Source organism: Ananas comosus, linkage group 12 (genome assembly GCF_001540865.1).
Source record: "Ananas comosus cultivar F153 linkage group 12, ASM154086v1, whole genome shotgun sequence".
NCBI lineage: Eukaryota > Viridiplantae > Streptophyta > Magnoliopsida > Poales > Bromeliaceae > Ananas > Ananas comosus.
The window spans coordinates 11,713,044-11,729,959 of NC_033632.1; the positions used below are offsets into that span (position 1 = coordinate 11,713,044).

Genomic DNA, 16,916 nt, shown 5'->3' on the forward strand with positions numbered 1-16,916 from the left:
TCGAATTTTATAAGAAACAGATAGAATAGTAATGAAATCCTAACGGCAAGGAACTAAGTGCATTAGTTTGAAATTTTGAGGGGGCAAGATTTAGATTTTTAAAACTTAGAAAAGAAAAAGAAAAAATTGATATTTATATAAATTTTTCTGTATTTTAGCTTTTTTTTTTTTTTGGTTAATTCCTTTTACCTTGTTATCATCCTTTTTTCTTGGTTTAGTTGCTTATATTTGAAAAATCGATTTATTTGCTATTAAATGCATGCCGAAAAATTCTTAATTTAACCGAAAAATCCATAGTTAAGAGAGTGTCAATAAAAAGAAAAATAGTAGTTTAAAGCTGTGTATTACAAAGTTGGTCGACAAATTATTATTATTGAGTTTTTATTTTATTGTTGGACACAAATTAAGAACATGGAATATGGACATGTAAAAAGTTGGTTTCCACTGTGCCAAAACAAAAATATGCTATAATTGTACAAATAGGGAATGTCTCAAAAGTTTACAAAAGCATTTATATGTATTTTTTTTTGCTAAGTTACACTTTTTGTTCTCAAACTACAAAATTTTTTACCATATAATAACTTCTGATTCAAACTTTTAAAAGTTTCGCGACAAGTCCCATAATGCGATTTAGTTAACTAAATGCTGGTACTTTACAGATGTGGAAGTAATGTAGTGGTGTTATGATTGATGGCGTGAAAATAACGTTATTACCATATCAGCGACACATCAGTATTTAGTCAACTAAATTAGACAGTGGGACTTGATTATAATAATTTTAAAAGTTTGAATTAGAAAATTATAATAAATTAAAGTTTGAGAATTGAAGTGTTACACGCTGCATATTTTGAGGACCCAAAGTGCAATTTAACCTATCTTTTTAAGAAATTGTAATAGCAAATGCTCAAATTTTATAAAAGCATTTAAACAAATCTTTTCACATTGTTTATGGATAGATTTTTTTTTTCCCTTTTTTTTTTATTATAATGCTTGGGAAGCACAAATTTAGCCAATATAATTTGTTCACACTTGTTGAAAATCACTTCAGATTATTAGAAATTAGTTCAAAATAACAGCAGCTAATGTTTCTTAACAAGGGATTTAATGGATTCTGAGTTACAATTTGCAATTAACTTAGTAATTTTTGTGAACCCAAATAAGTGTTACTATGAGAACATTGATCCTAAACTATCTAAGATTGATTCAATTACAATAGCAATAACTCAACAAAGGTTACAATAACATAAATAGTATATTTTCATTGTTTACTACCAAATAAGTTGAGTATAGGGATCTTTTTGTTTTTTCTTGGGGAGAGAGAAAAATAATAAGCTATCCACTTTATTCATCGGAGAAATGAACAGAAGAATTTTTGAGGCAATTATTATCCAAAAGATCGATCTAACAGAAAGCAAACCCATTAAATTTTGAAGATAGAGATTAAACTCACAACCTCATAGAACAAAGATGCTCACTTGAATTTATAAGCACAGGAGACATTTTGTACTAAAAAGTATTGGATACATACAACTCTTGGTTAAGAACATACATAAATCATCTGGAGTTGAGCTCTTGTGGTTTAAAGCACAGGAGCATTTGTGCTTGTGATTTTTTAACCATCGGATCGTCTTAAGATTCGTGCAGCATTACTAACGGTGTATCCCGTTAAGTTTTCTTTATTAGTGCTGTACAGATCTCGAAACGATCGGATAGTTAAAAAATCACAAATATGTTGAGCTCGTGTGCTTTTAAAAACACAGTAGTAGCTCAACTCAACCATCACTTAGGAGCTGCTTGCTTTCATGCAATTGCAATTGCACTACCATTATAATATATGCAAATCCAAATATGATATTTGCATGGTTTGATGCATATGAATTCAATCATTACAGTTGGAACTGTACGAGGAGGCTCAACTGTAGCAGTTGAAACTACGCCCAAATTGGTCGCAGTTCTAACTGTAATAGTTGAAGAAAGTAATTTTAAACAAAATATGAGCTTATATCTCTAATCACTTTTTAAATAAAATATTTTTTTTCTATATTGGAGGCAACCTTATCACCACACTTATAAACTGATGAAAATTTGAAAATACACTTGTCAATTGCACGCGACCGAGCAAATTATTTATAGTTACAATGTATTTTACTATATCCAATTAAACAAAATGTACAAAATTATTACTGTATTTTTAATTTCATACATCTTCAAGTACACTATATTTCTAATTACATCTAACCAAACTGCCGCTCAGTGGCGCGGTAATAATGAGAGACCAAATAATGTAATTACTTCTAACTTTAGCAACTTATACCATGTAATTACTTTTTAACTTCTATTATGTCCATGTGGTGCAATTTACAATCTTTATTTCTTGCAATTGCATCTATTTATTGCATTAAATGGCTTTTCTTTTCCCCCAAAACATGATAATGCTCTTTGCAGTACAAAAGTAATGAAAGGGTGTTTGGTTTTTTGAAAAAGTGTAAAAATTTTTTTTCCAACAAAATAATCTTTCATGGAAATTTCTTTTTCCAATTTTTCGCCAGTTTGGTTTGAAGGAAAATAACCATTTTTGGAAATATTTTTTCCATATTTCATAAAACACTAGTATTTTCGTTTTCCGAATTTTTTAGAAAAATAAAAACACTAGTTTTCATAGAATATGAAAAAAAAAAAGGGTTTCATAAAAACTTATTTTTTAAAAAACAAATGGACGAAAAACTGAAAAACTATTTTTTTATGATTTTTTTTTTCACACTTTTTCGAAAAACCAAACAGCCTCTAAATTACGAGGAGTTGCAAAGTAATCGGTTAGAAACTAATTCCAAAATAATAGAATTGCCGAACCAAATAAACTCAATCGCACTTCAATTAATTAAAAAGCTTGTGTTTTTACAATATTTCAAAAATTGAGTCAAATAACGATTCGAAAATATTACTGGGTCCAGAGTCATTAATTCAAATAGTGGGACAACTATGGATTGAACTAGTGACGTTAACATATCGATATAAATATTTAATTAGTATTTTTAATTTTATTATATAGAAAAAATTTATAAATTATTTTTTTAGTAAGATTATCATAAAATACTGATTTTTAGATAAAATTAAGTAGATATAAAAATTTCAAGTTTTTTTTTATAAGGTTAATTTGTGTCAATAAGAAATAAATTAATAAGAAATAAATTAACCAAGTTGATTTTAAGCCACTAAATTTAAATATGAAAAAAAACTCGGCTAAATTATTGGTTATTTAACATCCTTGACAAAACATAAAAGGAATTAGAACATTTTGTCTCTGCCACATGCAAAAAAGATTAGATCCTATACCTCGCACTAATTACTCGCTAAACCTATTTCTTTGGCCCATTATACTTAAGCCCAATTATTATTATTAAAATTGTTGATCTTTTTATTTTTAATCATAATTTATTTTTTATCTGATGTGAGATTATTGAAGCGTTACAAATAGATATTTAAAATGAAACGATCGGCGCACAGCTGTACTTTATACATTTGAAATTACGAGAAAATGTGAGACCCCAAGTTAAACTCAGAAAAATTGTTTCCATTATTTGCAACAATTAAAGTAGTTAATATTTATGATCAAACAATTAGCTAAATCTAAAATCCAAGCAATTAGAAACCTCTCATTCTCTTTTGTTGCACGAAAACTTAAATGTACCTAATTCGAACGCGATCTATATATTGAATATAAATATTAAAAAATATCGTTCTCTAGAAGCGTAAGTTATTTAAAAAGTAATGGCTTTTTCATATCATTTAACATGATATATCTTAAGTTTGAGTTTTTCGTCAGGCTCCTAACGTTATTTAATTTTTTCTTGTGGACGTGTATGAAACCTGAAACTGACCTCGTGTTCGAGGAAACTCTTGTAGCTCTTTCTTGCTGCGTCTCGCGTGTGCGCACGTCGCGCGAGAGCCCTGCGTGAGAAGAGGAGAGCGAGATGTAGCCAAGGAGTGACTTGCCGGCGAAATGCACTGAGAATCTACCACTGTCTTTCGCTCTCTCTCTCTCAATGCCGGTGCCGGCAAGTCATCCTTGGCTGCATTCTGCTCTCCGCCTCTTCACGCGCGGCCGTCGACGAACACTCCCATCACTCTTAGATCATGATCCTCACAAACAATCCATCCTAGCTACATTGACACCTATATATATACACATACATACATGTATCTTAACAAGAAGGTATTCAAACATCTCTCTCTCTCTCTCTCTCTCTCTCTCTCTCTCTCTCTCCAACTTCTACTACTTTGCTCTATCTATTCTTTTCACTAGAGTGTTGTGTGTGTGTGTATATAGATATGTACATATATATAGAGCTAGAGATGTGTTTAGCTTAAAACATAGAATGGAAAAATATGGAGAGAGAGGGAGAGAGATGTGGTGCCAATCCAAACTTTTCCTTTTTTTTGGTTGGACATGATGAGGCCTAAGAATAGATAAGTGGACCCAACTTTTTATGTTATTATTGTTATTATTAAATTTTATTTTATTATTTTATTATTATTATTATTTTAAGGGAAAGCTAAGTTTGTGCCTTGAGAATAGGCATGGCATAGTGTGTGTGGAGGAGATGCCACTTTTTCATGAGTGTTTGTTATGAGGTTGTTATGGGAGGATGAATTTTATTGGTGGGGAGTGAGGAAATGTAGAGGGTGCTTTGAGTGGTTCATGACAAAGGGATAGTGAATATATGACACCCTATCTGATACGAATATGTGTCGAATTTTAAATTTTAATATCCATATTCGTATTCGTATTCGCATTTTTGTTAATTTGGATTTGGATGTGAATGTATGCCGAATGCTAAAATTTTGATATCCATATTCGCATTCTATCAAATTCGTATTCGGATTCGACTGGAATTTATCCTAACCACTTTCACCCCTACTTATACACAAGAGGAATAGAACATTTTTTGGGGGACTATTTCAATAGGAACTTATAATTGGAAGAAAAATGCCATCTGTACATTTTACATATCACGATCTAATGAATAAAAAATTACTGGCGACTGTCCCGAAGGTGAGACAGTTTCATTCATCGTTCATCACGTAGACAACACGAATTTCAAAGATAATAAACTATACATAACGTACACAAAGTGTGAAATATATTGGCCGATAGATGAAGGAGATGTAAGATTCACACATACTCTTGAAATGTATAGATAGTATTGCTCAATTGGAATTAATGTTTGATTCTCGGCTTCAACGCAAAGGGTGGTTCCATAACTAGGGTCCATCATTAGGGTTTCTTTTTTTTTTTTTTTAATTGTTAGAGCTAGTTAAGTTTTACAAAAGTATTATTTGAGATTTTCATAGTTAGATATAAAAACTTCAATTTAGAAAGTCAGAAGCTCATGTCAACTTTCGCCACGATCCAAATGTCAAAAATATGGTAACTGCCATAACCCGACTTCCAATTATTCAATAAAAAAGAGAAATTGTTCTTAAAAACTACGTTAAGTATACGATGGAGGGGAAAACTTCAAAAACCCTACCTGTGGTTTCGTAGTTTCTCACTTTGCCCCCCCTGCGGTTTAAAATGTATCAATTTGCCCGCCTGTTGTTTCGTTTATATCTTTTCGGTAGTTTTTTCGTTAATATTTTATTAAATTATATACAAAAAACTTCAGATATCCACCTAAATTTATCAAATATGTACTTTAGTACCCTTTAATTTTAACTTTATCACTGATTTAAGAAAAAAAATAATAAAATTGATAAGAAAAAGAGAGAAAAGAAACCACAGAGGGGACAAATTGATACATTTTAAACCACATGGGGGGAAAGTAAGAAACTATGAAACTACGGGGGGGTTTTTGAAGTTTTCCCTATATGGAGCTTTAAAGCTGAGACGCTTTTTGTAAAACAGTTAATTATATTCTAAAGCTTATAATTAAACCGCTGTATAAGATCGTGCGCATCGTCCTCTATCGAGCCCTCCGTCTAGTACATATTTTCAACCTAAAAACAAAACAAAAAAAAAAAGAAAAAAAGGAAAAAAAAAAATTTGAGGTCAAAGATTTTCATCTCAGTGTGAAAAGTACTTCTTAGATATGTCTAAAGCTTTTTAGAGTTGATTGATGAAGAATTTAATTTGGGGCTTCTTTTGCAATTGGTCCCCTGAAAAAATTTTATTTTAAAAATAGTCCCGATAAATTTATAATTATAAAAATAACCCTACTCCTGCCACTCAGGCGCCACGTAAGCGCCACGCGGACGGGCTAGGTTGCTGGTTTGGCAAGTTGAACACGGTGAACCATTCACCGTATTTAAATATGATAAATGGTTCATCGTGTTTAGTTAGTTATTCTGCCCCGAAAAAGATGGTTTATATCAAGCGGGGCGAATAACCAAAAGAAACACAGCGAATGGCTTACCGTGTTCAACTTGCCAGGCAGGTGCCCAGCTCGCCCAAGTGGCGCTTGCGTAGCGCCTGCGTAGTAGGGGTAGGGTCATTTTTGCAATTATAAATATGTCGGGGCTATTTTTTAAATAAAATTTTTTTAGGTGACCATTTGCAAAAAAAACCCTTTAATTTGACAAAAAATTGGTTAAATTATAATTAATCTTTTCTTATTATATTATGGAATGTTAGGTTTAGCATTTCTTTCTATCACCAAAAAATCCCAAAATTGGTAAAAATGCATGAAAACCCCTGTAACTATAGCCAATTTCATAATGGACCATTTATTTTGATTTTAGTTATTTTAATCAATTGAATTAGAGATTCTATAAAATATAATGTTTTCTTAGTTATTATTCATTAATTGTTAATAATATCTGTACTTTTATTTTGGCTGGAGAATAGTTAGAGACAATAAATTTGACCAATCTGACTAATCACAATGGAAAAATAAAGGGATAACTTCAAAACCCCCCCCGTGGTTTTCAACTTTCTCACTTTAGTACCCTGTGATTTAAAGTGTATCAATTTGCCCTCATGTGGTTTTATTTTTCTTTTTTTTATCAATTTTATTGGGTTTTTTTCTCAAATCAGTAACAAAATTAAAATTAAAGGATACTAAAGTAAATATTCAGTAAATATATATGGATATCTGATATTTTTTTGCATATAATTTAACGAAATATTAAGAAAAAAGCTATAGAAAAAATAAAAACAAAACCACTGGGGGGCAAATTGATACACTTTAAACCACAGGGTACTAAAGTGAAAAAGTTGGAAACCACATGGGAGGTTTCTGAAGTTTTCCCAAAAATAAATAAAATTTTGGGTTTATTTTAAAATTGTCTATAGTTGAGGAGTTCTTTGCGATTCTTAATTAATTAACGATAAATACCACACTGTTTTAAGCCAACAAAATAGTTAGAGTGGCGAAATTTGACTGAATCATTTACATGTGAATGAACTCCCAAATTTAATTGAAAGAAAAAGGAAAGATAAATTTCTAGAGGTTTATTTCCAAATAGCCAATAGTTGAGGGGGTCTCCATACATTTTTAACTCTTTTTTTTTTTTGGGGTCTATGGTTTAGCCGTTATTCCTATGTATGACATTCGGGCTTTTTTATAAAATGACCCTCCAGAAATTCGATTTTGACAAAATAATCGTACCAAAATTTTATTTATAGAACTAACGCTTCTTTCGCCACGTGGGCGCTTCGTAGATTCCTCAAAAAGAGGTGAATCATTCACCGTCTTTATAATTTTTGTTGTAAAAGCGGTGAATGGTTCACCGCCTTTAGAAGGCGGTCAACCATTCACCGCCTTTAGTGCAAACTTTTTCTTTCCGCCCTTTTCCCTTTCCGCCCTCTCAAGTCTGTTGTTTCTGTGCCCTTGAGAAGATGGGGAATGATTCACCGTCTTATCAAGGACACATAATATTATGAACTTGAAAAGATTTGCGCAGAATAGGAATTTGTACTAAAGACGGCGAATGGTTCACCGCCTTATGAAGACGGTGAACCATTCACCACCTTCACAACAAATATCAAAGACGGTGAATGATTCACCGTCTTTTTGAGAAATCCCTGACGTCGCGCCCATGTGGCGAGAGGAGGGTTAGTTTCACAAATAAAAGTTTCACAGACTTAGTTTGGCAAATACGAAATTTTACAGAATTATTTTCAAAAAAAGTCCATGACATTCATTGAATTTGCTTTTTATGTAGCATTTTTTTTCTTTTTCTTTTTCTTTTTTTCTTCTTTTTTCTTTTCCTTTTTTTTATAGTGTGAAAGGGACTTTTTTATGTTGGCTTTAATTTGGGAAAAAAAAATTTCTGTCACAATTATTCCATTTAGGAATGAATAACAAATTGCATAAAAGTAAAAAAAAAAACGTAACTTTAAACCAATATTTTTATATAAAATTATCATATTACTTCTGATAAAATATTTTACTTTTTCAAAGAAAATAATACTATCAGCTTGTGATATGTTTCACATATTATTATTCACAAAATTCATTCTACCAATAAGCATTCCAGTTCAGAATTCTTTTTACCTCTTTTACCCCGCTGCTATTTTTGTTTTCAGCTACAATAATTTTTGATAGAGTGTTCGACAAATATAAAAACGTACAGCGCTTTTGCTACGACAGGAAGTTGAAATAAGATATTGGGTCTGCTATTGCGAAGAAACGCAAGCGTCTGGATTTTAATGTAACATTCCTCGCGATAGCACAATTAAGAGAGTAGTCTATCAAACATCAAGACACCTTAAAACAAAACCAAGCATTATTTATTGGGAAAACTTCAAAAACCTCCCCTGTGGTTTCGTAGTTTCTCACTTTGCTCCCCTGTGGTTTAAAGTGTATCAATTTGCCGCCCTGTGGTTTCGTTTTTATCTTTCCGGTAGCTTTTTCGTTAATATTTCGTTAAATTATATACAAAAAAACTTCAGATACCCATCTAGATTTATTAAATATTCACTTTAGTACCCTTTAATTTTAACTTTATTACTGATTTAAGGAAAAAAAATAATGAAATTGATAAGAAAAAAAGAAAAACAAAACCACAGGGGGGCAAATTGATACATTTTAAACCACGGGGGGGCAAAGTAAGAAACTACGAAACCACAATGAGGTTTTTTGAAGTTTTTCCTTTATTTTTATTCTTTTGCGAATATCCTTTTGAAGGGCATATACGAAAGCCATAAGCGGACGTTATAGCGGTATTTTTAGTTGTATTGTTTACTGAAGTGTTATTTTTACGAATCTGAAAAAAAGTTAAAGTTTTCGTTTCTTGCTGTTTTTCAGCGAAAAACTAAAACTTCATTCATTTCCTTTTTCACAAAACCAAACAAAACATGAATTTTTTTTTTTCTTTCAGTGAAACAAATGTTGATCAAAAACTTTTTTTTTTTTTTTTCTTACAAACCAAACACTACAAGATGTAAAACTTTTTTCCACCAAAATTTTTTTCACTAAAAATTATTTTTCACGATTTTATATTCAACCAAACGAATAATATATAAATGTTGAATAATAATAATACACATATCTCCCTTTGTATGAATAATATATAAATGTTGAATTTTGTAGAGATATATTTGTAATTTACTATATTTGCAGGAATCTGTATAAAATTAAATTTTTTTTAAATTATAATAAATTATAAAATAGTTAAGTATAATTTTTTAAACCGTAGAATGACAAATTAAAAATGTGCTAAACACAGCCGAGACAAATTAAAGTTTACACTTTACACTAAAAAGGAAAAAATTAAAAAAAAGTTGGGTAGCCACTTTCAAATTATACTGTAGTTGAGGGGCCTCCTTACAATTTTCACCAACCAAAAACCCTACCAAAACTCCCCCTTCTCTCTTTTTCGCTTTCTTTTTATTTTATTTTGGGTAAACTTTAAAAACCACCCCTTTGTTTCAAAGTTTTTTACTTTAGTACCTCATGTTAAAATATATCAATTTAATATTCTGTAGTTTTATTTTTCTCTTTTCGTTAATCCCTCCATTAATTTTTCGTTAAAATATATACAAAAAACTTCAAATACTCACCTTTAATATCTTTTAGTTTTAACTTTGTCACTGATTTAACGAAAAAAATTAATGATGGGTATGACAGAAAGAGAAAAATAAAATCACATAGTACAAAAGTAATACATTTTAAATTATAGGGTACTAAAATGAGAAATTGCGAAACCACGGGGTGGTATTTGAAGTTTTTTCTTTTATTTTTAATAAAAATTCTATTTCCTTTTCCATACCCTCTTCGTCATCTTCTTCTTCTTCCTCCTCCCCCAAACCCTCTTCGAATCCAAACCCTCGTCTCCACCTCCTCTGTCGATCTCAATCCCATGGGCGACGCCGCGAAGAGCGCGGCGGAGGCGGCGGAGGAGGCGGCGGAGGAGGGGCGGCGCCGCCGCCTCGTCCTCGTGGCGAGGAAGGGTGGATTCGGCCTCCCCACCGCGTGCCCATCGTGCCTCCCCGTCTACCTCTACCTCCGATTGGCCCGCGTCCCCTTCGATCTCGAGTTCGATCTCGCCTACCCAGATGCTGGTTCGTTTCGGATTTTTTCCCTTTATTTTGTGAATTTTTGGTGTTATCAGTGCGAAGAGCCGCAGCTCTTGGTCGATGTGATGTGTATATGTTGCGGGTTATAGCAAAATTTGATCTCGTAGAGGTTAATGTGTTGTGGAATTGCGTAATGTTGTTGAATACTTAGTGCTTTCGATCGGCCCAGGTCTCCTTCGATCTTGAGCTCGACCTCTCCTACTTAGATGCGGATTTGTTTGGATTTTTTTCTCTACTTTTGAAGGAATTTGTGTGTTTTGTCTTCAATTTAGTTATTGCCCTCGAAGTATTCGACGTAATGTGTGTATGCTGTGGGTTTTAGCAAAACTTGATCATTTAATGGTTTAATAACTTGTGGCATAGTGTAGTGTTGTCAAGTACTTAGTGCGTTCGATGTCTAGCTCTGGCTCCGATTGGCTACATGTCCTTCGATCCCGAGTTCAATCCCTCCCACTGTAGATGCTGGTTTCCGGATAATTCATTTAGTTTTAGGAATTTTTGTATTTTCTCTTTGATTTTCTTATCGCCCTTTAAGTGTTTGATGTAATGTTTCTGAGTGGATAGTTGTATTTTGTGTATATTTGATATGTGTATGTTGTGGGTTTTAGTAAAATTTGATCTTTGTTGCTTGCGGAGTGATGTAATGTTGTTAAATACTTAGTTCTTTCCCTGCCTAGCTCCATTGGGCCGCACTTCCTTCAATCTTTGTGTTTGACATGTCCTTTCCAGATGCTGGTTTGTTTGGAATTCTCTTTCTCCTATGTACTATAAATAATATCTTTGTGCTTTAATCTTTGATTTACTTGTTGCATGCCAAGTGTTTAATGTAATGCAGCAGTATTTGATCGTCTTGTGGTTAAATTAATTGTGAAAAGGTAATGTTGCCTACTTCCTTCCTCTATCTCCTATTGCCTAAAGTTTCCACGTGTAATTATTGATCATTCTTTTATTTAAATATCAAATTATTAATATGTAGAAATAGGTGCCATGTCGAAAGCCCTGTACATCATTGAATATTGTCATTCAAAATCTACCAATTTGATCCGAGGACTCAAAAAAGTAATCCTGAATACAACCCAAAAAGTAAGAAATAACTTAGAGAACTCTGGGTTAAGATTATATTGCCTATGTATTATATAAGTGTTATCTTAAAATTTAGTAAGTAGAGAAAAGTTTGGAGATACAAAAAGAGATAAAAGAATACAGATTACTCTGTGATTTACTGAAATTTGCAATATGAGATTGTATGCTAATAAAACAATCAAACAACGTAATGATGAAATTATATGCTAATAAAACAATCAAACATAGTAATGATGAAATTATATGCTAATAAAACAATCAAACATAGTAATGACGAAACGAAATCAAAATTGAAGCTTTGCCTATTTAGTATAGTAGTTAACTTGAAGTGTCCAGGTAGATAGTCATCTAGATTTCATGCCTAGATGCTTTATATTCTACAAGAGATGAAATGACTTCAAGCGGTTGTTTCTTTATCTACTATATGGTCCATTCGCATTGAAATAACACCTAGGCACTATTTACAGCGATTGGTGAGTATTCATTGAACCGATTAACCAGGTAGATTCTATGAAATCCTCGCTGAACAGTTATTATGACGCTGTAGGCTTACCTTTTACCCAGTAAGTGCTTGTTTGGCCTGGCTTCTCCTTCTGCTTCAGCTGCAGCCGCCTCTCATATAGCATTTGGCGAACAGAGAATTTTGGAGCTTCTATTTTGGGCTGTGGCAGGAAGCTAAAATGTTATTCTGGTGTAAGCTTTGCTTGAGCTTCTGCCTCTGCTTCTGCTTCTGCTACAGAGAAGCTGTTGTAGATATTTTGGACGAACTAGCTGTTAATGCTTCCCTAATATCACTACTCAACTGGCACTCCATCAATTGACACTGCACTCTCCAACAGGGTCAAACAAGCTCTCAGTCAGTCCACTCGTGATTTTTGTTTGTTTTACAACTAGGACTAGGATTGCAAATGAGTGATAGCACTTAAATTTTTGTCTCGTTTTCTTTGGCCCAAGTGGGTCTGGGGTCTTAATCTCTTTTTTTATATTTTGCTATTATGCAGATCATATTCCTTATGTTGAGTACGGCGATTATGTGGCTTTCAACAGTGAGAGAGGAGGGGTGATCGAATGCTTAAAAGAAGACAAAATCGTGGACCTTGACAGCTCAAAACTTGCGAGCCATCTAATTCCTGAATTGTTATCTACGAAAGCGATGGTCACTTCATGGCTTGCAGATGCAGTGCAGTATGAACTATGGGTGGCCATCGATCGAAGTGTTGCCCATAAAATATACTTCTCTGATCTTCCTTGGCCAATTGGAAAGGTTCTTCACTGGAAAAAATCTAGAGAAGTGAAACAACTACTCAGTATAACAAATGTCAATGCTGAAGAAAAAGCGGAAGAGGTCTCTGTCCTACTTTCCTTTATAACAGAAATACTATTCATTTATGAGATTTCACACACATACACACACCAACTAATCTGTTTACTTTTATATATATTTGTATCCTTGCAAAATTCGAATTTTCGCATATGCTTTTTGGAACCATTATTTGTTACATATATGCCCTTGTTTCTAGAAAATATTCGCCCTTTGATATGATCTTTTTAGTGTAAAATCAGCTTCCTGCATAATTGGATGACTTCCAATATAAGGGTATCTTTTGTGAAGAAACTGCACTTTGAGGGAAATATATGAAAATTTAAATTAATAGGAGTAAATAGATGAATTCGTAATATATACATAAAAACCCCTACAATTTGTTATCTTTTGTCTGAGATATCAGTTGCTATCTTCAAAGCGAGTCATTTTGCAGGCATGGAAAAGCTTGCTTAATTGTCATCTATGATTATCCATGGATGATCAGTATCCCCGTCTGATCTCCATATCTTAATTTGTTCTGTCTAATGTCTTTTTAAGTGTTTCTCCAGTGCTTTCAAGAAGTGTCATAATAAAGTAACTTTATAATGATTCAGTTGTGATTTCTTCATGCAACAGATTTATAGAAACGCGAATTCGGCTTACGATGCTTTGTCTATGAGGTTAGGGGATCAGGTCTTTTTCTTCGACAACAGGTACTTGTGAATTGTCGGATTGTGTCTATTCGTAATTCTTTTTCTCACCATCAGGAATTGATGTCATTGAACTGCAATAGTTAACGACAAAGTTTTATTTCATTCGATGTTAATTTGCGGCCTTTTACACAGGCCCACAGAAGTGGATGCTCTTTTCCTTGGACATGCGCTTTTTGTCCTCCACGTTTTGCCGGTAAATTCCTGGTTTCTATTTACAGATATCATCTTATCTCATAAGCTGCTACTTTTATTTTTTGGGGTTGTCAGTTACATACTAAGTTTTAAGTATTTTTGAAAAGCTTTAACAGTCCATCATTATTGTTGGACCCCTGGACCCCCTGGACCCCAATTGATAATCCACTTATTTCTTCTTGATTTAGATAACTAAAACTATTTAGAAATGAAAATTAATTATGTTGAGACATGGAGAGTCCTCTTACCTATTCATTAAGACATTGCAAAGCAAACATCACATAAAGTACTACTAGTCTGCTATTGATTGCAAAATGTATGGTTGGGGCTTCGACCTATTCTAGTCAAAACCTGTACAGACCAAACTTCATAAATTCCAATACTCCTAAAGCATAAAACTGGGTAAAATTGTATTTGGCCGTCATATTCAATTTTCGATTTTAGCCTCCATTTTCGGTTATCTGATTTCTTTTTTTTATTCTGAAAATAACCTTCTCGTTTAGGATACCTCTGTGCTTAGGAGCAATCTTTTGAAGCACGAGAATCTAGTAAAATACGCTGAGCATCTTAAGGTTGATTTGTTGGAGAACGGCTCGTCGTCGTCGTCGTCATCACTACCAATACCCCCATTCGAAACATCAACATCATCGACGCCCAGAAGAAGGGCCTCCCCTGGATGGAGTAAGTAAAAAAGCATTATCTGTTTAAGAATTTTCCTATATTTATACACCCTAGAAATATGTAAGATTGCGCAAATACCCTTGAATACTTTGTCATGCCTGGGGTATCTATACCAAAATGATTTTGCGTAGATACCCTTGGCAGGACATGTCCGCTATTAAACAAGGCCAACAAATGGCGAACTTTGCAGCAGTACTTGCATAATATTTTGGCATATTTGCTAGGTATGCGTGAAATGAAAAACCCTTTCATAATTGCTAATTTTATGGCAAAGCACTTGCTTATGTTTTAATTTAATGCATGCCACCCGAACCATTAAAGAAATCAATTTCACATCTGCAACTGAACATGTCTACAATTACAATTCAGATCTCCAGATTCTTTCAGCCTAACGTAACCTATTTATCTGCAAAAATACTTTGCACGAAATTACTTTCTTTTTTGGAGTTACTTTATTGCATATCTCGATGTTTCCGTCAGATATTTTAGGTTCATTAAGTGTTAGACCAATCGACTTTTCATCCAATACATTTCTCTACTTCCTCCATTCTATAATGGCCTCACTAAACTGCTTCTCCAGGCTCTAAGCCAAAACCGAAAACCAAAAGAGAGCGAACAGAGGAAGAGAAAACGTTCCGAAGAAGAGCAAAGTATTTCCTCGCAGCACAGTTAGCCGCGGTTCTTGTATTCCTATCCCTCATGGGAGGGGCTGACAGCTCCGAGCTCGACAACGGCGATGATGAGATGGCCTACGAAGAAGAATAGAATCTTCCCTCTGTTGTAGTACAATTTTATTCGTTCTTGTCAATTCCTCTGACAAGCAATAACTTTTCCTTGTAGTGAGGATTCACTGCCCCCCACCACCGCCGCCGCTTAAACATTTCCATAGATTTTGCGATTTTAACCAACTCTTTACATCTGGATGTTGCTCCGTTGCGACATATATCATCATGGGTTTGAGTTACAGAAGCGGTGGCCTCTCGTGGTGAATCGGAGTAATGCCGCGTACGATTCGCCCTTCGGATAGTGAGTTTTGTGCATTGGGTCAAGGTCACCCCTTTCTATTTCTCATGCTTTTTAGTAGGGTTTTTTAAATGAAATTGATCTTTTGATGAGCTTTTCTTCAACTTAATGGGAAGGTCCATGACTTCATGTATCATGCTACATGCATTGAATCTTCTTTTTATACATGGATAGCAAAATGCTCCCTACTTTGTTAGCTCTATAAATATTCATGCTTTACTTTGCAGAAAACAGAATTTGCTTCTTCTTTGAACTTCTTTGAACAAATATAAATTCTCAATATGCACATAACAAAGGCCAAATTACACTTTGGCTCCTATAATTATAAACGCATGCGGCACTATTTCTCAAACTTTAATTTGTTGTAATTTCCAGTTCGAATGTTTTAAATTGTTGCAATCAAATCTCACAAGATAATTTAGCTGACTAAATATTGATGCGTTGTTAATATAGAAGTAATATAACAATGTACACAACATTGATGATTTGATAATCAAATGTACAATATCTACTACATAGTACAACATTGGAATCATGCTAACATAGCACAAGAACACCACCACTGGCCCAAATATACCCACAATAAAATGTATTTTATCGCGACGACAAGTTCACGGCAAACACCATATACAGTGTTGCTGAGGGGCTTCTAGATGTAGTATGTATTGCTTATTAGGAGAAAGTCTACTGTATCACACTTGCACCACATAATCAGTAACAAGTCAACCATATCTCTCTATTTAAGAGAAAAGTACAATAAAAATATGTTTCTATTAATCATGATGGGATGTATCTCATTGGTTGAGGATACTACATCAGTAATATATTCGGTGCATTCTAAATTCTTTTGCTTATCAAGGCGGCAACGCCCGATAAGAGGAGGATGGATGTCGCGGCCATCATGGTTGAGCCCATAATCGCGTTTTGCGGGGCTTGCACGGCGAGCATGCTCTTCTTCTCATTTTCCTTAAAAAGATGCAATGTTAGAGGTTAATAAGAAACTTAATGACCATATTAGTTATATTTCGTAAATAAAAGAGCATAAATATGGTAAAAAAAAGTTAGATTTCAATGTATCTCATAGTCTTCTAGTAAAGATTTGTCCATCTTTAATATCACTTTCTATTATGGAACTCTTTAAGTAACTGTACAAACGCAGGACTAGCAACTCTAGCATAGCTTGTCGCATTATTGTGGAAGTAAGATTCAACGTACTTTGACTAAATTCAATGCATCTTCTCTTTTTTACAGTAAAAGCATATAACATCACTTTCTATTGCCAAACTATGATAACTAAAAAAGTAGCAGCAAGTCTAACATGACTTGTCGCACTGCTTTTTTTTATTTTATTTTTGTTGAACTCAAATTTATTGTATTTGATCAGATTCAATATATCTTTTTT

The 16,916-nt window shown here is 33.4% G+C and overlaps 1 protein-coding gene across 1 annotated transcript; it reads left to right on the forward strand.

The window, feature by feature from the left end:
* Positions 10,204-15,720, forward strand: LOC109718815 (mitochondrial outer membrane import complex protein METAXIN). Its single transcript, XM_020245233.1, has 6 exons — positions 10,204-10,504; positions 12,604-12,947; positions 13,542-13,618; positions 13,751-13,811; positions 14,314-14,491; positions 15,072-15,720. Exons 1-6 carry the CDS (start codon positions 10,303-10,305, stop codon positions 15,254-15,256), a joined length of 1,047 nt encoding a protein of 348 aa, XP_020100822.1. The 5' UTR covers positions 10,204-10,302; the 3' UTR covers positions 15,257-15,720.

What these genes read in the sequence shown, in the direction of transcription:
- LOC109718815 (XM_020245233.1), top strand. Translation starts at nt 10,303, where the DNA reads ATGGGCGACGCCGCGAAGAGCGCGGCGGAGGCGGCGGAGGAGGCGGCG. An exon ending in TCTCGCCTACCCAGATGCTG is followed by an intron (nt 10,505 to 12,603) that starts GTTCGTTTCGGA and finishes GCTATTATGCAG; the next exon opens with ATCATATTCCTTATGTTGAG. An exon ending in AAGGGCCTCCCCTGGATGGA is followed by an intron (nt 14,492 to 15,071) that starts GTAAGTAAAAAA and finishes CTGCTTCTCCAG; the next exon opens with GCTCTAAGCCAAAACCGAAA.